At 40.8% G+C, this 25,222-nt stretch overlaps 1 protein-coding gene across 2 annotated transcripts in view; it reads right to left on the reverse strand.

Annotated features, from left to right (window-relative positions):
* The window catches only part of LOC133575296 (uncharacterized), a 414,259-nt gene that overhangs the window by 35,472 nt on the left and 353,565 nt on the right, over positions 1–25,222 (reverse strand). For both annotated transcript variants that reach the window (XM_072912263.1, XM_061927934.2), the window contains exon 2: positions 6,271–6,412. In XM_072912263.1, coding sequence (XP_072768364.1) covers positions 6,271–6,348 — 78 coding nt within the window. In that variant the 5' untranslated portion in view covers positions 6,349–6,412. The remainder of the gene's footprint in view (positions 1–6,270; positions 6,413–25,222) is intronic.

Consider the following 25,222-nt stretch of genomic DNA (forward strand, 5'->3'; position numbering starts at 1 on the left):
TCGTCAACTCCTGTGTTGTGTGTGGGAGAGGGTAGAGGGGAGGGGCTGGTGACTGGGAGACGCAACTGCTCTGTACTTCTTCTTACGTCTGTGTACTGGTCCGTACAGCGGCGTTTTCAAAAGTTATTAATTTTACTTTTTGAAACCGATACATATAATTTCCGATATTACATTTTAAAGCATTTATCGGCCTGCCGATAAATATGTTTTATATTCTAGTTTCTTCAAAATAGCCACCCTTTGCTCTGATTACTGCTTTGCACACTCTTGGCATTCTCTCGATGGGCTTCAAGGTAGGTAGGTAGGTAGGTAGGTCTTTATTGTCATTGCACAAGTACAACGCAACTTTGTTTTCAGCACAAACCCGTTCAAGATGAGACAGACAAACAGTGTACAGGGTTACAGAACAGGAACGCTGATGGGTCGCCACAAGGCGCCCCGTAAAAGATGGGAAAAGCTAATAAAACGCTGGGAAAGATGAGTAAAAAATACAATCTAGACTGGGCTCCTAAGGGGGCCTAGTCTGGAGTGGGAAAAAACCTCCATAGCAAAGCACATAAACATATTACAATGTACATCTCGAGATTCTAGCAACAGAGGGAAGGGAGTGCGAGGTCATGTTGGTAGGCCGCAGCTCTCAGGCGCTGACCATCCATTCATCACCCCTATGGGATTTGCGTCGAGGGCGTTGGATTGGGGGTGGGGTATGTGTGTGTGACGTATATTTTTGTGGTTGCAAGTGTGTGTGTATGTATCAAGAGGTAGTCCCCTGAAATGGTTGTCACTTCACAGGTGTGCCTTATCAGGGTTGATTAGTGGAATGTCTTGCTTTATCAATGGGGTTGGGACCATCAGTCGTGTTGTGAATGAGAAGGTGTGTCCAAACTTTTGGCATGTACTGTACTTATATATATATATATATATATATATATATATATATATATATATATATATATATATATATATATATATATATATATATATATATATATATACACATATATATATATACATATATATATATATATACATATAGAAATAACAGCTACCAACCATTCACGAAATCTAACACAACACTCCAATACGTGCACCATGACAGCAACCACCCACCCACCACCACGAAAACAATACCTACCGGAATTAATAATAGGCTATCGATGCTGTCATCTAGCAAAGCTGAATTCGACCAAGCAACCCCCCCGTACCAATAAGCACTTGATGAAAGCGGATACAACTTCACCCTCACCTATGAACCCACGCCAGGAAACCAACCAAAAAAGAGCAGAAAACGAAACAACATTATCTGGTACAACCCCCCCATACAGCAAAAACGTTTTAACTAATATTGGCCACAAATTCCTCACTCTGATCGACAAACACTTCCCCAAAGGCAACACCCTAATCAATCAATCAATAAATCAATGTTTATTTATATAAACATTGATTTATATAATGTTTATATAAACAGAAGTGTAACCCTGGGGGACTCTGCACGTTACCTTAACATAGTCCGAGGTCACATTGTTATGGGAGACGCACTGCATCCTGTCAGTAAGATAAGAGTTAAACCATGACAAGGCTAAGTCTGACATACCAATACGTGTTTTGATACGCTCTAATAAAATATTATGATCGACGGTATCGAAAGCAGCGCTAAGATCAAGAAGCAGCAACATAGATGACGCATCAGAATCCATCGTTAGCAGTATATCATTAGTCATTTTTGCGAGGGCTGTCTCCGTAGAGTGATTTGCCCTGAAACCGGATTGAAAAGGTTCACAGAGATTGTTAGACACTAAGTGTTCATTTAACTGCTGTGCAACAATTTTTTCGAGGATTTTCGAGATAAACGGAAGGTGGGACACCGGCCGGTAGTTTACCATGAGGTCAGGGTCGAGGTTAGGTCTTTTGAGTACAGGATGAATAACCGCTTTTTTGAATGCTAGTGGAACAGTGCCAGAGGAAAGTGATAAGTTTATAATATTTAGCACTAATGGACCTAATAATACAAAAAGCTCCTTGATAAGTTTCCCAGGAAATGGGTCAAGTAAACATGTTGTTTGTTTTGTCCCATTTACACATCTTAACAATTCCTCCAATGTTATTTCATCAAAGAGAGAGAAACTATTTTGGAGGGCAGTATCCGTCGTAGATACAGTCGTATCTGTGTTAATAGAACCCAGTTGTAGTTGCGATGCATTGTCTTTAATATCCTTTCTAATGAGTTCAATTTTCTTATTAAATAAATTCATAAAGTCATCTGCCGAGTAGGTGGAGCTACTGGGAGGAGTCCCTTGTTGGGTTAGCGATGCTACTGTACTAAACAAAAATTTAGGATCATTTTTGTTGAGGTGGATGAGATTTGAGTAATATTTAGCTTTAGCTAAGGTAAGCATGTGTTTTTAAGTTATTAAGCTATCACTCCATGCTTGATGGAAAATCTCAAGTTTAGTCGCGCGCCATTTTGCTAAGAAAATTATTCAACAAGAACAGCATTAAATTAAGCTACAGCTGTATGAACAATATCCGACAAATCATTTCAAATCACAACAAAGCCATAGCTCGGTTGGTAGAGTGGCCGTGCCAGCAACTTGAGGGTTCCAGGTTCGATTCCCGCTTCCGCCATCCTAATAAATGCTGGTGTGTCCTTGGGCAAGACACTATACCCACCTGCTCCCAGTGCCACACCCACACTGGTTTAAATGTAACTTAGATGTTGGGTTTCACTTTGTAAAGCGCTTTGAGTCACTCGATAAAAGCGCTATATAAATTCTATTTACTTCACTTCACTTCAATTGCAATGGAACCGTCTGCCCCCAGACAGAGTGACTCCAAAACCAACAAAGGCTACAACTGCCGCAAGAAACCTGATTGCCCTCTCAACGGGGGGTGCTTACAAACATCAGTCGTTTACCAATCAAAGGTAACACGCAAGGACATTAACACATCTGACACGTATGTAGGATTAACCGAGGGAGAGTTCAAAGCCAGATGGAACAATCACAAGGCTTCTTTCAGGAACCAAAGCCTGCGGAATACTACAGAACTCAGCAAGCACATTTGGAACCTCAAAGACAATCATGTTGAATATTCAATAACATGGCAAATTATTGCATCTAGCACACCTTACAACAGTGGTAATAAAAGATGCAACCTATGCTTAAAAGACAAAATGTTTATTATATACCGCCCAGACCTGTCATCCCTCAACAAGCGCAGCGAAATTGTATCAGCATGCCGTCACAGACGGAAACACCTCCTAGGTAACACATGAGCCAATCACCACGCCCCTGCGCCTGCCTGTACCCACCCACTCTGTGCCCTATATAAACCATGGTATGTGAATGCTTCTATTAAAATCTCCTGATGATCGAGGGAACCCCTCATGAAACAGGCATGTATAGATGCAGTAGTCTTGTGATTTTTTTCCCACACATACATATATTGCGCTCTACTACGGTATCGAGCACTATTTTTTGGATAACCTTATTAAGACATATATATATATATATATATATATATATATATATATATATATATATATATATATATATATATATATATATATATATATATATATATATATATATATTGTCAAGACTTGGTCTTGGGTGTTTGCTTTTCCGGGATGCAACGGAAAGTTGGCACGGGCGAGACGGGAATGAAGGTACATGATTTATTTATTATATTAAAAAAAAGTGCAAACGAAAAGCACGCACAGTGGCGGAGAATAAACTATGAAACCAAAAGACTATAGCAAAAAAGTACAAACGAAAAACACGCACAATGGCGGAGAACAAACTATGAAACCAAAAAGACTATAAACATGGAACAAAAACTTACTTGGCTTGGACAAAAATAGTTGCATGAAGAATGGACATGGAAAGAAGTATCAGGCATGGACAGAGCATAAATGTGGTGAGGTCGTCAGAAAGACAAACTGAAAAACACTGAACTTAAATACTACAGACATGATTAACGAAAACAGGTGCGTGACTCAAGACGTGAAACAGGTGCGTGACGTGACAGGTGAAAACTAATGGGTTGCTATGGTGACAATCAAGAGTGCAGAATGAGTCCAAACGTGGAACAGGTGAAACTAATGGGGTAATCATGGAAACAAGACAAGGGAGTGAAAAGACAGAAACTAAAGAGTCCTATAACTAAACAAAACATGACTTAAAACAAAACATGATTACACAGACATGATATATATATATATATATATATATATATATATATATATATATATATATATATATATATATATATATATATATATCAAGGAGCAGCGAGAATACCAAGAAGTGCATATGCCAAATTTTCAAAGAGAACGGCCTACGGATCACGATTGAAGCCAACAAGCAAACCGTCAACTTCCTTGACGTCACTTTCAACCTGAGAAATAACAGCTACCAACCATTCACGAAACCCAACACAACACTCCAATACGTGCACCATGACAGCAACCACCCACCCACCACCACGAAAAGAATACCTACCGGAATCAATAAAAGGCTATCGATGCTGTCATCTAGCAAAGCTGAATTTGACCAAGCAACCCCACCGTACCAAAAAGCCCTTGATGAAAGCGGATACAATTTCACCCTCACCTATGAACCCACGCCAGGAAACCAGCCAAAAAAGAACAGAAAACGGAACGACATCATCTGGTACAACCCCCCATACAGCAAAAACGTCTCAACGAACATTGGACACAAATTCCTCAATCTGATTGACAAACACTTTCCCAAAGACAACATCCTAAGAAAAGTATTCAACAAGAACAACATTAAATTGAGCTACAGCTGCATGAACAATATACGACAAATCATCTCAAACCACAACAAAACAATTGCAAATGAGCCGTCGGCCCTCAGACAGAGCGACTCCAAAACCAACAAAGGATGTAATTGTCGAAAGAAACCTGATTGCCCCCTCAACGGGGGGTGCTTACAAACATCAGTTGTCTACCAATCTAAGGTAATACGCAAGGACATTAACACATCCGACACATATGTAGGATTAACCGAGGGAGAATTCAAAACCAGATGGAACAATCACAAGGCTTCTTTCAGGAACAAAAACCTGCGAAATACCACAGAACTCAGCAAACACATTTGGGACCTCAAAGACAATAATGTTGAATATTCAATAACATGGCAAATTCTTGCATCCAGCACACCTTACAATAGTGGTAATAAAAGATGCAACCTATGCTTGAAAGAGAAACTGTTTATTATTTACCGTCCAGACCTGTCATCCCTCAACAAGCGCAGCGAAATTGTAACAACATGCCGCCATAGACGGAAACACCTCCTAGGCAACACATGAGCCAATCACCACGCCCCTAGGCCAGCCTGTACCCACCCACTCTGTGCCCTATATAAACCATGGTATGCGAATGCTCCCATTAAAATCTCCTGACGATTGAGGGTACCCCCCCTCATGAAACAGGCCTGTAGAGATGAAATAGTCTTGTGATTTTTTTTCCCACACATACATATATATATATATATATATATATATATATATATATGTGTGTGTGAAGATGAGGTGGATCACCTTGACTTGGTCATTTGAGAAGTAGCTCATCTGCTGACAAAGTGTGTGCACCCCTGCGTTATGTAATGCACCTTTTTTGCGTTTTTGCAAGGGTTTGTAGGTTGTGTTACACATTCTTAATTCAATTCAAACATATTACTGAAATGCGAAATTTACGGCAAAATTAAGTTTATCTGATCTTGTATGACTTTCTTGATTTTATAGCTGACAGATTTACATTTTTTTGTCAAAGGCCATGAAAATGTGGCCCCCCTGTGGTTGTGGCCGTAAACAAGCGCAGTGTTTATGCGACAGGCGGACAGTGGCAGTGTGTACTTACTGTAGCGAGCGCTGCATTAGTTTGAAGATTCGGATCATTAACTGGAGTGATCCGAGACGACCAGCACTATCACACGCTCCTCTCTTTAGACAAAGTTATACATTCATTTTGTTTTATCCGCCATCACATTAAGACTGTCCATATTGGGCGTTGACCAGAGGGTGAAATTACATGAAAGGCCAATAAATAATGTCTAAACCAGTTGACGGATTCATATTTCTTCCTTCTAAAAAAAAATCGAGCTCAGGGTTGAATGATTGGGGGGGGGGGGGGTAATTTAATTTAATGTTTCTTCACACCTCAGCTGCAATTTTTCTCACACCGCCTACGTCCCACAGAGAACTGTGTCATTTCCAGCGGTACAGAACGTCAAGGTGAAGTTGTACCTCTTTGTTGACTCTGCGGAGCTCCGTGTTCTTATTGAGGAGCTGCAGCTTCTCCTGGTCGGCCGAGGTGATGCTCATACTCTCGGTGACGTGTTGGAGCTCGGACACTGACCTGTCACCTTCTGCACACACACCGTTTGACCTGCACGCACACACACGCACACACACACACACACTGGTTATCATTTGGAATGGGGACCAAGTTTTTGATCATCACTTGTGGGGACCAACCTTTCTACAGGTTGTGGAGGCATACAAAAATGAGGTAAAATGTCCACTGCCCATTTAGCTCATACACGTCTTTAAAGGGGAACATTATCACCAGACCTATCAATATATACCTTGATGTTGCAGAAAAAAGACCATATATTTTTTTAACCGATTTCCGAACTCTAAATGGGTGAATTTTGGCAAATTAAACGGCTTTCTATTATTCGTTCTCGGAGACATCGGGAAGCAATCCGCCATGTTCTCACTTTCGTCGGTGTGTTGTCGGAGGGTGTGACAACACGAACAGGGACAGATTCAAGTTGCACCAGTGGCCCAAAGATGCGAAAGTGGCAAGAATTTGGACGACATTTGTTCAAAATACGAGGCTGTGGGGAAAGCCGACGAAATGGTCAGTCGTTTGTTCCGCACACTTTACCGACGAAAGCTATGCTACGACAGAGATGGCAAGAATGTGTGGATATCCTGCGACACTCAAAGCAGATGTTGACATCAACTCCAAAACTGGACAGATCAGCTTTCAGGAAAAGAGAGCGGATGAGGGTATGTCTACAGAATATATTAATTGATGAAAACTGTATTCATTACTCGCGGTTTTACGTAAATTATTATACATAAACTGTGTTTACCAATAATTTAGCTTAAAAACATTTATTTTTTTCAATCATTCGAGTACATTCGGGTAGTCTTGTGTAATGCAGTATTTTGTGTCTATTTAGGTATGGTTAACCTGAGTGCTGAAATCGTGGAAAAATATATGTTCTTAGCGCGCCTGAAATGGGCTGTCTGCACTCTCAAAGTGTATGTTGTTGCCAAATGTATTTCATATGCTGTAAACCTAGTTCATAGTTGGTAGTTTCCTTTAATGCCAAACAAACACATACCAATCGTTGGTTAGAAGGCGATCGCCGAATTCGTCCTCGCTTTCTCCCGTGTCGCTGGCTGTCGTGTCGTTTTCGTCGGTTTCGCTTGCATACGGTTCAAACCGATATGGCTCAATAGCTTCAGTTTCTTCTTCAATTCCGTTTTCGCTACCTGCCTCCACACTACAACCATCCGTTTCAATACATGCGTAATCTGTTGAATCGCTTAAGCCGCTGAAATCCGAGTCTGAATCCGAGCTAATGTCGCTATATCTTGCTGTTCTTTCCGCCATGTTTGTTTGTGTTGGCATCACTATGTGACGTCACAGGAAAATGGACGGGTGTTTATAACGATGGTTAAAATCAGGCACTTTGAAGCTTTTTTTAGGGATATTGCGTGATGGGTAAAATTTTGAAAAAAACTTCGGAAAATAAAATAAGCCACTGGGAACTGATTTTTTAATGGTTTTAACCCTTCTGAAATTGTGATAATGTTCCCCTTTAAATCTCTGGATTGATGAAGTAATGTGCTGATCATTCTTACTGGGGACCCTGGGGAAAAAAGAGTTAATATGGTTCATGGGGACCAAATTTAAATAATTTTGCATAATTCACACAAATTTGTACGTGACTACTGAGGACCATTTATTAAAAAAATAAAAAATAAAAAAATGTATATACCGTATTTTTCGGAGTATAAGTCGCTCCGGAGTATAAGTCGCACCGGCCGAAAATGCATTAAAAAGAAGGAAAAAAACATATATAAGTCGCGCTGGAGTATAAGTCGCATTTTTTGGGGAAATTTCTTTGATAAAAGCCAACACCAAGAATAGACATTTGAAAGGCAATTCCATCCATCCATCCATCCATCTTCTTCCGCTTATCCGAGGTCGGGTCGCGGGGGCAGCAGCCTAAGCAGGGAAGCCCAGACTTCCCTCTCCCCAGCCACTTCGTCCAGCTCTTCCCGTGGGACCCCGAGGCGTTCCCAGGCCAGCCGGGAGACATAGTCTTCCCAACGTGTCCTGGGTCTTCCTCGCGGCCTCCTACCGGTCGGACGTGCCCTAAACACCTCCCTAGGGAGGCGTTCGGGTGGCATCCTGACCAGATGCCCGAACCACCTCATCTGGCTCCTCTCGATGTGGAGGAGCAGCGGCTTTACTTTGAGCTCCTCCCGGATGGCAGAGCTTCTCACCCTATCTCTAAGGGAGAGCCCCGCCACCCGGCGGAGGAAACTCATTTCGGCCGCTTGTACCTGTGATCTTGTCCTTTCGGTCATAACCCAAAGCTCATGACCATAGGTGAGGATGGGAACGTAGATCGACCGGTAAATTGAGAGCTTTGCCTTCCGGCTCAGCTCCTTTTTCACCACAACGGATCGATACAGCGTCCGCATTACTGAAGACGCCGCACCGATCCGCCTATCGATCTCACGATCCACTCTTCCCTCACTCGTGAACAAGACTCCTAGGTACTTGAACTCCTCCACTTGGGGCAGCGTCTCCTCCGCAACCCGGAGATGGCACTCCACCCTTTTCCGGGCGAGAACCATGGACTCGGACTTGGAGGTGCTGATTCTCATCCCAGTCGCTTCACACTCAGCTGCGAACCGATCCAGTGAGAGCTGAAGATCCTGGCCAGATGAAGCCATCAGGACCACATCATCTGCAAAAAGCAGAGACCTAATCCTGCAGCCACCAAACCAGATCCCCTCAACGCCTTGACTGCGCCTAGAAATTCTGTCCATAAAAGTTATGAACAGAATCGGTGACAAAGGGCAGCCTTGGCGGAGTCCAACCCTCACTGGAAACGTGTCCGACTTACTGCCGGCACTGCGGACCAAGCTCTGGCACTGATCATACAGGGAGCGGACTGCCACAATCAGACAGTCCGATACCCCATACTCTCTGAGCACTCCCCACAGGACTTCCCGAGGGACACGGTCGAATGCCTTCTCCAAGTCCACAAAGCACATGTAGACTGGTTGGGCAAACTCCCATGCACCCTCAAGGACCCTGCCGAGAGTATAGAGCTGGTCCACAGTTCCACGACCAGGACGAAAACCACACTGTTCCTCCTGAATCCGAGGTTCGACTATCCGGCGTAGCCTCCTCTCCAGTACACCTGAATAGACCTTACCGGGAAGGCTGAGGAGTGTGATCCCACGATAGTTAGAACACACCCTCCGGTTCCCCTTCTTAAAGAGAGGAACCACCACCCCGGTCTGCCAATCCAGAGGTACTGCCCCCGATGTCCACGCGATGCTGCAGAGTGAAAGGCAATTTAAAATAAATAAAGAATAGTGAACAACAGGCTGAATAAGTGTACGTTATATGAGGCATAAATAACCAACTGGTATGTTAACGTAACATATTATGGTAAGAGTCATTCAAATAACTATAACATATAGAACATGCTATACGTTTACCAAACAATCTGTCACTCCTAATCGCTAAATCCCATGAAATCTTATACGTCTAGTCTCTTACGTGAATGAGATCAATAATATTATTTGATATTTTACGCTAATGTGTTAATAATTTCACACATAAGTCGCTCCTGAGTATAAGTCGCAACCCCGGCCAAACTATGAAAAAAACTGCGACTTATAGTCAGACATATACGGTATGTACCTTTCAGCATTAATGGTGCCTTCACAGATGTGTAAGTTACCCATGTCTTGGGCACTAATACACCCCCATACCATCACAGATGCTGGCTTTTCAACTTTGCGCCAAAACAATCCGGATGGTTCTTTTCCTCTTTGTTTTGGAGGACACGACGTCCACAGTTTCCAAAAAACAATTTGAAATGTGGACTCGTCAGACCACAGAACACTTTTCCACTTTGCATCAGTCCATCTTAGATGAGCTCGGGCCAAGTGAAGCGTTTCTGGGTGTTGTTGATAAATGTTTCTATTTTTTTTATTTTATTTTTTTATTTTTTTCAGTGTACATGAATGAAGGTGTGTGTTGCTGAACCCGACTTGGACATTATCTGGACTGGATCTGGTTTTAAAAAAAAACCTTTAAACGAAGCTAATTTAATTTACAACCAGGTCTGGTGAAGATAAGGTCCTTTTTTTTTTTTTTTTTTTTTTTTTTATTTCTTCTTTTTTTTTAGATAAGATAAATAAATCTTTTCTTGGATAAAAAAGAAAGTAAAACAATATAAAAATAATTACATTAAAAAAAAGAAAAATAGTAATTAAATGAAAATGTTAGTGGACCAGCAGCACAAACAATCAAGTGTGCCAACTACTCCGGTTTTCCCGTAATTCGTACGTTTTCATCAACCTATTCCGGGTTACGGTTGCAGTGATAAAAAATACGTTTTTTCATTAATTAAAAAAAAAAAAGGGTGAAAACTACGCGAATTGCACCTTGTGCAGACAAGATTTTTCGATCGGACACGGAGGAATTAGCGATGTAAAAGACCACGTTGGGACAAAAAAACACAAGTCTAATGCCGTTGCTAGCGATACAAGTGGAAAACTTTCAACGTTTTTCGTCGCCCAAACAGATTCTTTGGATGTGATAAATGCCGAAGTTTTATTTACGGAGGCAATAATTGAGCATGGATTTCCAATCGCACTGGCTGATCACATGGGACAGTTAAATGTTTGTAATGCAACCTTTAAAAATCATTACACGGTGATCGCGGTCCCAAAAATAAACTTTTCTTGCATGATAATGTCCAGAAAAATTCGCTTTATATTACTATAGAGTCCTTTTAACGAATGAGTTTGATGGTTTATCACAAACCTTAAATGAAAGAAGTCCTTTGTTCTCCTGCACCATGCATGCGCTTTGGCCTTGCTTCGTGTTTGGTGCGCAATCCTGTCGGCTGTATTTCACAGCACGACATACTGTTAAAAGTGTTTATACTATTTATGCTTTCAAGTCCAAGTTGAAGAAATCTTGTTAAATGTTGACAGCATAACTACCAAAATACAGAAGTATGTCCTTAATATTTTTGCAGTGCTATTTCTGTTGAAAAGTTCAAATGATTACATTAGAGATGTGATGTGCCACTTTTCAAGTGTCTGATGGCTTCAATTCATTTTCATGAATTTTTCATATTTTGAATTCTTTTGAAAGGCTTACAAAAAAACTACATTTGAATTGTAATTCCATGCTATTGACAGGACTATTAATTTTAATGAAGTTAGCTTACCATGTTTACAGTATGATAATTGTGATAGAAATGTGAATTTTAGGCACAGAATATTTTTTACAATTGAACAAGGCAGTAGATTATACAAGCTTGGACAGAAAGTTAATAATGACACCCATTTTTTTTTAAATGGAATTGTTTAGTACTGTTTTACCATTTGTTTACTGTAAAAAGTGTTTATACTGTTTATACTTTCAATGAACAAATTGAAGTCTTGTGAAAGGTTGACAGGATAACTGGCATTAACTGTCAAAATAATTTCAAACTATTGAAGTTATCTTACAGAATAAACATGTCAATCAACCCATATGATTTTTGCTGTAATATTTTTGTTTTGAAAAGTCACTGTGACTGATAGAAAAGTGATGGTTTTAGCAACATTTTAACCTGTCTGAATGCTAATAATCATTTTGCGTCGGGGGGCGAAGCCCTGAACCCTCCACCAGGACTTTGTCCTGGACCTACCGGGGCCTGCGGCCCTTGGACCCTGGCTACTTGGTTTTTCTGATTTCAAAAGTTGGCAGGTATGCAGAAGTGTTGTCCATGTTGTAGGAACCAGAATATTGGTAGCAGAAAGAAACAACCCCTTTTGTGTGAGTGGGTGTGTATGAGTGTGAATGGGGGAGGGAGGTTTTTTTGGGGGGTTGATGCACTAGTTGAAAGTGTATCGTGTGTTTTTTTCTATGTTGATTTAATAAATAATAATAATAATAAATAAAAAAATATATATATATATTATTTGATATTTTATGGTAATGTGTTAATCATTTCAAACATAAGTCGCTCCTGAGTATAAGTATAAAACTGCGACTTATAGTCCGAAAAATACGGTAGTTTGAGTGTGAGACATTTGCACAGCAGCCCCCTTATCGGGCTGTAGTTGGTACTGCACTCGCTGTAGTGCTGCATTCTGAGGATCATGTCATATTTAATTTGAACTTACCGTATTTCTCCGACTATAAGTCGCAGTTTTTTTTCATAGTTTGGCCGGGGGTGCGACTTATACTCAGGAGCGACTTATGTGTGAAATTATTGACACGTTACCGTAAAATATCAAATAATATTATTCACGTAAGAGACTAGACGTATAAGATTTCATGGGATTTAGCGATTAGGAGTGACAGATTGTTTGGTAAACGTATAGCATGTTCTATATGTTATAGTTATTTGAATGACTCTTACCATAATATGTTACGTTAACATACCAGTTGGTTATTTATGCCTCATATAACGTACACTTATTCAGCCTGTTGTTCACTATTCTTGATTTATTTTAAATTGCCTTTCAAATGTCTATTCTTGGTGTTGGCTTTTATCAAATACATTTCCCACAAAAATGCGATTTATACTCCAGTGCGACTTATACAGGTAAAAGCCAGTAAATTAGAATATTTTGAAAAACTTGATTTATTTCAGTAATTGCATTCAAAAGGTGTAACTTGTACATTATATTTATTCATTGCACACAGACTGATGCATTCAAATGTTTATTTCATTTAATTTTGAAGATTTGAAGTGGCAACAAATGAAAATCCAAAATTCCGTGTGTCACAAAATTAGAATATTACTTAAGGCTAATACAAAAAAGGGATTTTAGAAATGTTGGCCAACTGAAAAGTATGAAAATGAAAAATATGAGCATGTACAATACTCAATACTTGGTTGGAGCTCCTTTTGCCTCAATTACTGCGTTAATGCGGCGTGGCATGGAGTCGATGAGTTTCTGGCACTGCTCAGGTGTTATGAGAGCCCAGGTTGCTCTGATAGTGGCCTTCAACTCTTCTGCGTTTTTGGGTCTGGCATTCTGCATCTTCCTTTTCACAATACCCCACAGATTTTCTATGGGGCTAAGGTCAGGGGAGTTGGCGGGCCAATTTAGAACAGAAATACCATCGTCCGTAAACCAGGCACGGGTAGATTTTGCGCTGTGTGCAGGCGCCAAGTCCTGTTGGAACTTGAAATCTCCATCTCCATAGAGCAGGTCAGCAGCAGGAGGCATGAAGTGCTCTAAAACTTGCTGGTAGACGGCTGCGTTGACCCTGGATCTCAGGAAACAGAGTGGACCGACACCAGCAGATGACATGGCACCCGGTTTGGGTTGGTTTGGTTTGCATTTCCTTTGGAAATCGAGGTCCCAGAGTCTGGAGGAAGACAGGAGAGGCACAGGATCCACGTTGCCTGAAGTCTAGTGTAAAGTTTCCACCATCAGTGATGGTTTGGGGTGCCATGTCATCTGCTGGTGTCGGTCCACTCTGTTTCCTGAGATCCAGGGTCAACGCAGCCGTCTACCAGCAAGTTTTAGAGCACTTCATGCTTCCTGCTGCTGACCTGCTCTATGGAGATGGAGATTTCAAGTTCCAACAGGACTTGGCGCCTGCACACAGCGCAAAATCTACCCGTGCCTGGTTTACGGACGATGGTATTTCTGTTCTAAATTGGCCCGCCAACTCCCCTGACCTTAGCCCCATAGAAAATCTGTGGGGTATTGTGAAAAGGAAGATGCAGAATGCCAGACCCAAAAACGCAGAAGAGTTGAAGGCCACTATCAGAGCAACCTGGGCTCTCATAACACCTGAGCAGTGCCAGAAACTCATCGACTCCATGCCACGCCGCATTAACGCAGTAATTGAGGCAAAAGGAGCTCCAACCAAGTATTGACTATTGTACATGCTCATATTTTTCATTTTCATACTTTTCAGTTGGCCATTATTTCTAAAAATCCCTTTTTTGTATTAGCCTTAAGTAATATTCTAATTTTGTGACACACGGAATTTTGGATTTCCATTTGTTGCCACTTCAAATCATCAAAATTAAATGAAATAAACATTTGAATGCATCAGTCTGTGTGCAATGAATAAATATAATGTACAAGTTACACCTTTTGAATGCAATTACTGAAATAAATCAAGTTTTTCAAAATATTCTAATTTACTGGCTTTTACCTGTATATGTTTTTTTTCCTTCTTTATTATGCATTTTCGACCGGTGCGACTTATACTCAGTAAACATGTTTTATGGGCCAAAGCCCACTTAGGCATCTTCAGAATGGATATGACTATCATTTGAAAAGGTTTCCCTTTAGGGCACCTGTTTTTTTGTCCCCATACCGTCAGAGGTCCTCTAAAGGTGACTGTGTAAACAGAGCGATGTCCCTATTAAGTAAGCATTGCCAGAACACTCACACACACACACACACACACACACACACACACACACACACACACACACACACACACACACACACACACACACACACACACACACACACACACCTACTGTAGATCAGTGCATATACAGTGCGAGGACCTGGACAAAGTCATGGTGGACAGCATTAGCAGAGGATTTCCATTAATAAAAGCAAACACATATATGCACAAAAGAGCCTCCGGGTACTTTTGAACACCCACTCGCTTAGAGTGAGTGCACTTTCGGAGAATAAAACCTGAGCCATTATGTTCACCCACGCACACACACACACACGCACACACGCACACACACACACATATATATATGCACACATTAGGCACTCAAGATGTGCAGAATTAAAATATGTTTACTGTTACACAGAAAATGGAGACATTTTTTGCAGGGATTAATTAGCCAGAGCTGTTTCCATGTTGTGATATGTTGTCTCAGAAGAATAGCTTACAGAAGGGGTGTCAAAGTCAGGACCCGCGGGCCAGATCCGGCCCGCAAATTAATTATCTATGGCCCCCGGGATGATATTTGATCAGTATTAGAGCCGGCCCGCAGGCCACGGCCGCCTGCTGCTGTTTTGCACGCACCAATACTCCCTCAGTGTTGGCGCTAGGAAGTCCCAGGGACATACTTGCCAACCTTGAGACCTCCGATTTCGGGTTGTGGGGGTTGGGGGCGTGGTTGCGGTGGGGCGGGGGCGTGGTTGGGGGCGTGGTTAAGAGGGGAGGAGTATATTTACAGCTAGAATTCACCAAGTCAAGTATTTCATATATATATATATATATATATATATATATATATATATATATATATATACATATATATATATATATATATATATATATATATATATATACATATATATATATATATATATATATATATATGTATATATCAGTGACGTGCGGTGAGGTTGATGGCTGGTGAGGCACTGACTTCATCACAGTCAGATTTACAAACATATGAACCCTAAAGAGTATCTTATTCACCATTTGATTGGCAGCAGTTAACGGGTTATGTTTAAAAGCTCATACCAGCATTCTTCCCTGCTTGGCACTCAGCATCAAGGCTTGGAATTGGGGGTTAAATCACCAAAAATTATTCCCGGGCGCGGCGCCGCTGCTGCCCACTGCTCCCCTCACCTCCCAGGGGGTGAGCAAGGGGATGGGTCAAATGCAGAAGACAAATTTCATTACACCTAGTGTGTGTGTGACAATCATTGGTACTTTAACTTAACTTTAACTTTACACATACAAACTGTAGCACACAAAAAAGCACATTTGATTAAAAAAAAACGTTATTATGGTCTTACCTTTACTTATTGTGTCCTTGGGCAAGACACTTCACCCCTTGCTCCTGATGGCTGCTGGTTAGTGCCTTGCATGGCAGCTCCGCCATCAGTGTGTGAATGTGTGTGTGAATGGGTGAATGTGGAAATACTGTCAAAGCGCTTTGAGTACCTTGAAGGTAGAAAAGCGCTATACAAGTATAAACCATTTATCATTTATTTATAACTAAAGCCCTCACTTAAACTTTCCACGTGCAAGATTGAATCTATTTAAAAAAGTGTAACCGAGGGTTTATAAATGTCGCCTATACTGTATGAAACTACAAAATAACAAACACGGAGGCTCCAGTTTACACGAGGACCACTTTATTTACCTTCTTTCAAAAACTTCCGCTCCACTCCAACGTGTCGTCTCTTCCGCTCTTAGCGCCTTCAAAATAAGAGCTCAAGGCATATACTGTATAACAGCGCATAACAGGAACTTAACATCACAAAGAGGAAAGCCCATACAAATAGGTTACAAAAGTTATTTAATAAGAAGCCAAAAAGTGCAAAAACAATAATGTTCGTGTTGGAGGAGTTGTGAATTAGGTACACCTGCAGTCTGCAGGTGTACCTAATATTGTGGCCCTGCAGTCATTCACAACTCCTCCAACACGAACATTATTGTTTTTGCACTTTTTGGCTTCCTATGAAATAACTTTTTTTAATAGATTCAATCTTGCACGTGGAAAGTTTAAGTGTGGGCTTTAGTTGATATAACACTCCCATCAGGGGTTGCCGTGCATTCTACGGCGGAGGTGCAGTAGGCGAGCCTCTGCCAGTGTGTCTTTTGCAGCCGTTTTATGATCGCTCAGCACAAGAAATACGTTACACACATACAGTTGTTGACAAAATACACTGTACATTATATACCTCAGCTAACTAAACTATGGAAATGTATAATATAATTCATATAGCAATACGGTCTCACTGCACAGCAGACCAGCAGTTAGCCGAGTCCGCAATCCATGCTGAGGCACTGAGTGACGTGCCTCTACTGGCTGCTGATCACCGCACCGTCTCTTCTCAGTATTTGAACGGCAAATGTGAAAATTCAGCGATTTTAAATAAAAATAATCTAAAACGGGTGAAGTTAAATGGAAAATAACTTTATAGTATAATCATTGGATACATATAACAATTAAAAAAAAAGAAATTCTTTTTACATTTTTTTTTCTTTCCATGATGGAAGGTGAGGCCCTGCCTCACCTGCCTCTAGTGACTGCACGTCACTGATATATATATATATATATATATATATATATATATATATATATATATATATATATATATATATATATATATATATATGTATGTGTGGGGAAAAAAATCACAAGACTACTTCATCTCTACAGGCCTGTTTCATGAGGGGTTCCCTCAATCATCAGGATACATATATTGCGCTCTACTACGGTATCGAGCACTATTTTTTGGATAACCTTATTAAGACATATATATATATATATATATATATATATATATATATATATATATATATATATATATATATATATATATATATATATATATATATATATATATATCCATCCATCCATTTTCTACCGCTTATTCCCTTTTGGGGTCGCGGGGGGCACTGAAGCCTATCTCAGCTACAATCGGGCGGAAGGCGGGGTACACCCTGGACAAGTCGCCACCTCATCGCAGGGCCAACACAGATAGACAGACAACATTCACACTCACATTCACACACTAGGGCCAATTTAGTGTTGCCAATAAACCTATCCCCAGGTGCATGTCTTTGGAGGTGGGAGGAAGCCGGAGTACCCGGAGGGAACCCACGCAGTCACGGGGAGAACATGCAAACTCCACACAGAAAGATCCCGAGCCCGGTTTTGAACCCAAGACATATATATATATATATATATATATATATATATAGGGCAGCACGGTGGAAGAGGGGTTAGTGCATCTGCCTCACAATATGAAGTTCCTGAGTAGTCTTGGGTTCAATCCCAGGCTCAGGATCTTTCTGTGTGGAGTTTGCATGTTCTCCCCGTGACTGCGTGGGTTCCCTCCGGGTACTCCGGCTTCCTCCCACCTCCAAAGACATGCACCTGGGGATAAGTTGATTGGCAACACTAAATTGGCCCTAGTGTGTGGATGTGAGTGTGAATGTTGTCTGTCTATCTGTGTTGGCCCTGCGATGAGGTGGCGACTTGTCCAAGGTGTACCCCGCCTTCAGCCCAATTGTAGCTGAGATAGGCTCCAGCGCCCCCCGCGACCCCAAAAGGGAATAAGCGGTAGAAAATGGATGGATGGATGGATATATATATATATATATATATATATATATATATATATATATATATATATATATATATATACTTGTCCAGGGTGTACCCCGCCTTCCGCCCGATTGTAGCTGAGATAGGCTCCAGTGCCCCCCGCGACCCCGAAGGCAATAAGCGGTAGAAAATGGATGGATGTATATATACCTACATCCTGAAAATATGCAAACAAAACTGTGTTTAGATAATTGATACTTCAAACTTGCATAAATAAATCTTAAGGAATATAACATAACTTGGCTTCTGAGAGCTTCAAAATGTAATGAATAAAATGCTAAAGTTGTTGATAAACAAGCAATTATTTTAATAATTAAATATGGTCATTTTAAAGGAATTTTTATAATTTAAATTAATTAGTTCAAATATGTTTATTTTAATGTATAATATTATGGCTGGATGTAATAAGGAGTCAGAAAAAATACAATTAATTTTGATGTTTTTAGCTAAATATAGTAAAAATGTATTTAGTTTTTAAAAAAAAAATTATAAATATATTTATTTTTAGGTAAGATAAACATAATAATACAATTTATCTCTCGTCTGGATGATTTAGTTAATGTCACCCTGATGTCCTCCCGTCTCTTCCCCAAGGATGGCTCCATGAGCTGGGCGAACGCCTGGAGATGCCCTACGTCAACAACACGGTCGGCGGCCCATCGTTGCGCAGCTCGTACATCGCCGCTCTCTACTTCACCCTCAGCAGCCTGACCAGCGTCGGCTTTGGCAACGTGTGCGCCAACACGGACGCCGAGAAGATCTTCTCCCTCTGCACCATGCTCATCGGCGATATGCCGGACACCTCGTATGGAATAACGTGATTGGGCAGGCACGCTGTTTATATCGTGGGAAAGCGGACGTGTAAAAAGGCTGTCCTCACTCAGGTCCGCATAGAACTGGAGGGGGCGTGGCCTCCAAATCCGGCTTGAAAATCGGAAGAATATTTGTCCCGGGAGGTTTTCGGGAGAGGCGCTGTATTTCGGGAGTCTCCCGGAAAATTCGGGAGGGTTAGCAAGTATGCCCAGGGACCCCATCAAGTCATAAAAATGGGGTTCCACAGTAAATTTTTAGGGTCCCACTTTTTTGTAAGCGTTTTGAAAATGTGTATAAATGTATGCATTATCCTTCTACATCTCACATTCTATATTGTGTTTTGGAAAAAGGTTGTCATAAATGTTACTTAATTCATAAAAAAAAAAATAATACAAAAGAAAACACATTTTTTAATTATGTAAATGTATCAGTTATAAACATTCATTCACTTTCTTCTTTCCTTCATGGATCTAAACTTTACCAATGCCGGTATTTTTTAAATATATTTTTATTGTAATATTTTCAGAATGTGTTGTTCTATTTTTGGCCAAAGTAAGACAAAGAAAACCATCTGGAGTTTTTTTTTTTTAATGTCATGATTTTAATAGTCGGGCCCACGTGTGGCACATATTTTCCTCCATGCGGCCCCTGAGCTAAAATGAGTTTGGCACCCCTGGTCTACAGCCTACATAGACTTAGACTTCCTATTTATTGTCAGTCAAATTTGAACTTTACAGCACAGATAAGAACAACATTTTGTTACATAAGCTCATGGTAGTGCAGGATAAAAAAAGCAATAAGGTGCATATATAAATAAATAAATATACATATATAAATAATATATATAATATATATATAAAATAAATAAATATATTTAGCACAGTCACTGTGCTAAATATATTTATTTTTATTTATTTATTTATTTACCTCTAGTGACGTGCAGTCACTAGAGGCAGGTGAGGCTCTGCCTCACCTGCCATCATGGAAAGAAAAAAAATGCAAAAAGAAAAAAAATTATTAAATTGTATCCAGTGATTATACTATAAAGTTATTTTCCATTTAACTTCACCAGTTTTAGATTATTTTTATTCAAAATCGCTGAATTTTCACATTTGCCGTTCAAATACTGAGAAGAGACGGTGCGGTGAACAGCAGCCAGTCGAGGCACGTCACTCAGTGCCTCACCATGGATTCCGGACTCGGCTAACTGCTGGCCTGCTGTGCAGTGAGACCGTATTGCTATATGAATTATATTATACATTTCCATAGTTTAGTTATCTGAGGTATATAATGTACAGTGTATTTTGTCAACAACTGTATGTGTGTAACGGATTTCTTGTGCTGAGCAATCATAAAACGGCTGCAAAAGACGCACTGGCTGAGGCTCCAGTAATCCCGCCTCCTGCACCCCCGCCGTAGAATTGTTATATCAACTAAAGCCCACACTTAAACTTTCCACGTGCAAGATTGAATCTATTTAAAAAAGTTATTTCATAAGGCGCCAAAAAGTGCAAAAACAATAATGTTGGTGTTGGAGGAGTTGTGAATGACTGCAGGGCCACAACATTAGGTACACCTGCAGACTGCAGGTGCATCTAATTCACAACTCCTCCAACACGAACATTATTGTTTTTGCACTTTTTGGCTTCTTATTAAATAACTTTTGTAACCTATTTTTATGGGCTTTCCTCTTTGTGATGTTAAGTTCCTGTTATGCGCTGTTATACAGTATATGCCTTGAGCTCTTATTTTGAAGGCGCTAAGAGCGGAAGTGATGACACGGACTGGAGCAGAGGTTTTTGAAAGAAAGTAAATAAAGTGGTCCTCGTGTAAACTGGAGCCTCCGTGTTTGTTATTTTGTAGTTTCATACAGTATAGGCCACATTTATAAACCCTCGGTTACACTTTTTTAAATAGATTCAATCTTGCACGTGGAACGTTTAAGTGAGGGCTTTAGTTGATATAACACTCCCGTCAGGGGGTTCATTAATCCAGCACAACAGCGGCGCATGGACTTAATTTCTAAGTAAAGGTAAGACCATAATAACGTTTTTTTTATTAAATGTGCTTTTTTGTGTGCTACAGTTTGTATGTGTAAAGTTAAAGTTAAGTTAAAGTAGCAATGATTGTCACACACACACTAGGTGTGGTGAAATTTGTCGTCTGCATTTGACCCATCCCCTTGTTCACCCCCCTGGGAGGTGAGGGGAGCAGTGGGCAGCAGCGGCGCTGCGCCCGGGAATCAGTTTTGGTGATTTAACCCCCAATTCCAAGCCTTGATGCTGAGTGCCAAGCAGGGAAGAATGCTGGTATGAGCTTTTAAACATAACCCGTTAACTGCTGCCAATCAAATGGTGAATAAGATACTCTTTAGGGTTCATATGTTTGTAAATCTGACTGTGATGAAGTCAGTGCCTCACCAGCCATCAACCTCACCACACGTCACTGATATATATATATATAAATAAATAAATAGATTACTGTACAGATAAATATATTGCACTTTTTCACATGCGTCCACGTTTATGGATGTATGTTATATTGTCTTTTTTATTCCAGCGAGTTACTCCATTTTGAGGGGAGTTGAGGGGATAATTTAATTATGATGCGTTCAAGTGTCTTACGGCTTGAGGGAAGAAGCTGTTACAGAACAGATGATAATGTTCCCCTTTAAAACAAGTAAAACACTCTAACATAAAATCTGCTTAGTGAGAAGAATTATCTTATCATACAGAAAACCCTTACTTGAGATATTTACATAGATTTCAGTTTTTGCAGTGCACAGGTGGACTCCAATTAAGCTGTAGGAACATCTCAAGGATGATCAATTGGAACAGGCTGTGAAAACTTGTACGTACGTGTGATTTCTTAGTTAAAGGGGAACATTATCACCAGACCTATGTAAGCGTCAATATATACCTTGATGTTGCAGAAAAAAGACCATATATTTTTTTAACCGATTTCCGAACTCTAAATGGGTGAATTTTGGCAAATTAAACGCCTTTCTAACATTCGCTCTCGGAGCGATGACGTCACATCGGGAAGCAATCCGCCATTTTCTCAAACACCGAGTCAAATCAGCTCTGTTATTTTCCGTTTTTTCGACTGTTTTCCGTACCTTGGAGACATCATGCCTCGTCGGTGTGTTGTCGGAGGGTGTAACAACACCAACAGGGACGGATTCAAGTTGCACCAGTGGCCCAAAGATGCCAAAGTGGCAAGAAATTGGACGTTTGTTCCGCACACTTTACCGACGAAAGCTATGCTACGACAGAGATGGCAAGAATGTGTGGATATCCTGCGACACTCAAAGCAGATGCATTTCCAACCATAAAGTCAAAGAAATCTGCTGCCAGACCCCCATTGAATCTGCCGGAGTGCGTGAGCAATTCAGGGACAAAGGACCTCGGTAGCACGGCAAGCAATGGTGGCAATTTGTTCCCGCAGACGAGCGAGCTAAACCCCCTGGATGTCTTGGCTCACACCGTCCCGAAGATGATCAAGAGAAGAATATCGACCCTAGCTTCCCTGGCCTGCTGACATGAGGGTATGTCTACAGAATATATTAATTGATGAAAATTGGGCTGTCTGCACTCTCAAAGTGCATGTTGTTGCCAAATGTATTTCATATGCTGTAAACCTAGTTCATAGTTGTTAGTTTCCTTTAATGCCAAACAAACACATACCAATCGTTGGTTAGAAGGCGATCGCCGAATTCGTCCTCGCTTTCTCCCGTGTCGCTGGCTGTCGTGTCGTTTTCGTCGGTTTCGCTTGCATACGGTTCAAACCGATATGGCTCAATAGCTTCAGTTTCTTCTTCAATTTCGTTTTCGCTACCTGCCTCCACACTACAACCATCCGTTTCAATACATGCGTAATCTGTTGAATCGCTTAAGCCGCTGAAATCCGAGTCTGAATCCGAGCTAATGTCGCTATAGCTTGCTGTTCTTTCCGCCATGTTTGTTTGTGTTGGCTTCACTATGTGACGTCACAGGAAAATGGACGGGTGTATATAACGATGGTTAAAATCAGGCACTTTGAAGCTTTTTTTAGGGATATTGCGTGATGGGTAAAATTTTGAAAAAAACGTCGAAAAATAAAATAAGCCACTGGGAACTGATTTTTAATGGTTTTAACCCTTCTGAAATTGTGATAATGTTCCCCTTTAAAAAAATATAAAAAGCAATAATTCCGTTAAAATAAAATTGTCATTATGTGGGAGCGGAGATACATTAATTTATTCCATTTTGGAATAAGACTGTAACATAACAAAATGTGTAAAAAAGTGAAGCGCTACTGTCTACGCACAAGCAGCCCTGCATGGAGCGCCCCTGGGCATCCTCACACAAGTATGCTGAGATAAAGACTAGGAGGAACTGCAACCCTCATCTCCCTTAAGACCAGACTCCCCCGCAAAAAACACTTGCTTTCATCCACTTACTGTAGGTGCACTGCGCTGCTCTGTGAGGGCTGCAACGCTTTTCAGGACTGTGCTGTCAGGTCATGGAAGGGGAAAAAAAGATGGCGGTATTTGAAATGCCACGTTCACATCGTGGGAAGGTAATTATTTGCAGGTGGCTATAATGAGCTACGGCGGTGGGTCTCAAAGTTGCGGGCTAGTTTATTTTGCCGGTGCAAAACAATAACAAAAAGAAAAGAAAATCCTGTGCATTTTTGAAGGGGATTTTTTTTTATGCAGCAGGGTGTTGTCTCCTTATGGTGGCAGCAACATATTGTACAAACCCCGTTTCCATATGAGTTGGGAAATTGTGTTAGATGTAAATATAAACGGAATACAATGATTTGCAAATCATTTTCAACCCATATACAATTTTTTTGCAAATAATCATTAACTTTAGAATTTGATGCCAGCAACACGTGACAAAGAAGTTGGGAAAGGTGGCAATAAATACTGATAAAGTTGAGGAATGCTCATCAAACACTTATTTGGAACATCCCACAGGTGTGCAGGCTAATTGGGAACAGGTGGGTGCCATGATTGGGTATAAAAGTAGATTCCATGAAATGCTCAGTCATTCACAAACAAGGATGGGGCGAGGGTCACTACTTTGTCAACAAATGCGTGAGCAAATTGTTGAACAGTTTAAGAAAAACCTTTCTCAACCAGCTATTGCAAGGAATTTAGGGATTTCACCATCTACGGTCCGTAATATCATCAAAGGGTTCAGAGAATCTGGAGAAATCACTGCACGTAAGCAGCTAAGTCCGTGACCTTCGATCCCTCAGGCTGCACTGCATCAACAAGCGACATCGGTGTGTAAAGGATATCACCACATGGGCTCAGGAACACTTCAGAAACCCACTGTCAGTAACTACAGTTGGTCGCTACATCTGTAAGTGCAAGTTAAAACTTTCCTATGCAAGGCGAAAACCGTTTATCAACAACACCCAGAAACGCCTTCGGCTTCGCTGGGCCTGAGCTCATCTAAAATGGACTGATACAAAGTGGAAAAGTGTTCTGTGGTCTGACGAGTCCACATTTCAAATTGTTTTTGGAAACTGTGGACGTCGTGTCCTCCGGACCAAAGAGGAAAAGAACCATCCGGATTGTTATAGGCGCAAAGTTGAAAAGCCAGCATGTGTGATGGTATGGGGGTGTATTAGTGCCCAAGACATGGGTAACTTACACATCTGTGAAGGCACCATTAATGCTGAAAGGTACATACAGGTTTAGGAGCAACATATGTTGCCATCCAAGCAACGTTACCATGGACGCCCCTGCTTATTTCAGCAAGACAATGCCAAGCCACGTGTTACATCAACGTGGCTTCATAGTAAAAGAGTGCGGGTACTAGACTGGCCTGCCTGTAGTCCAGACCTGTCTCCCATTGAAAATGTGTGGCGCATTATGAAGCCTAAAATAGCACAACGGAGACCCCCGGACTGTTGAACAACTTAAGCTGTACAGCAAGCAAGAATGGGAAAGAATTCCACCTGAGAAGCTTCAAAAATGTGTCTCCTCAGTTCCCAAACATTTACTGAGTGTTGTTAAAAGGAAAGGCCATGTAACACAGTGGTGA

Source organism: Nerophis lumbriciformis, linkage group LG35 (assembly GCF_033978685.3).
Source record: "Nerophis lumbriciformis linkage group LG35, RoL_Nlum_v2.1, whole genome shotgun sequence".
Classification (NCBI taxonomy): Eukaryota; Metazoa; Chordata; class Actinopteri; order Syngnathiformes; family Syngnathidae; genus Nerophis; species Nerophis lumbriciformis.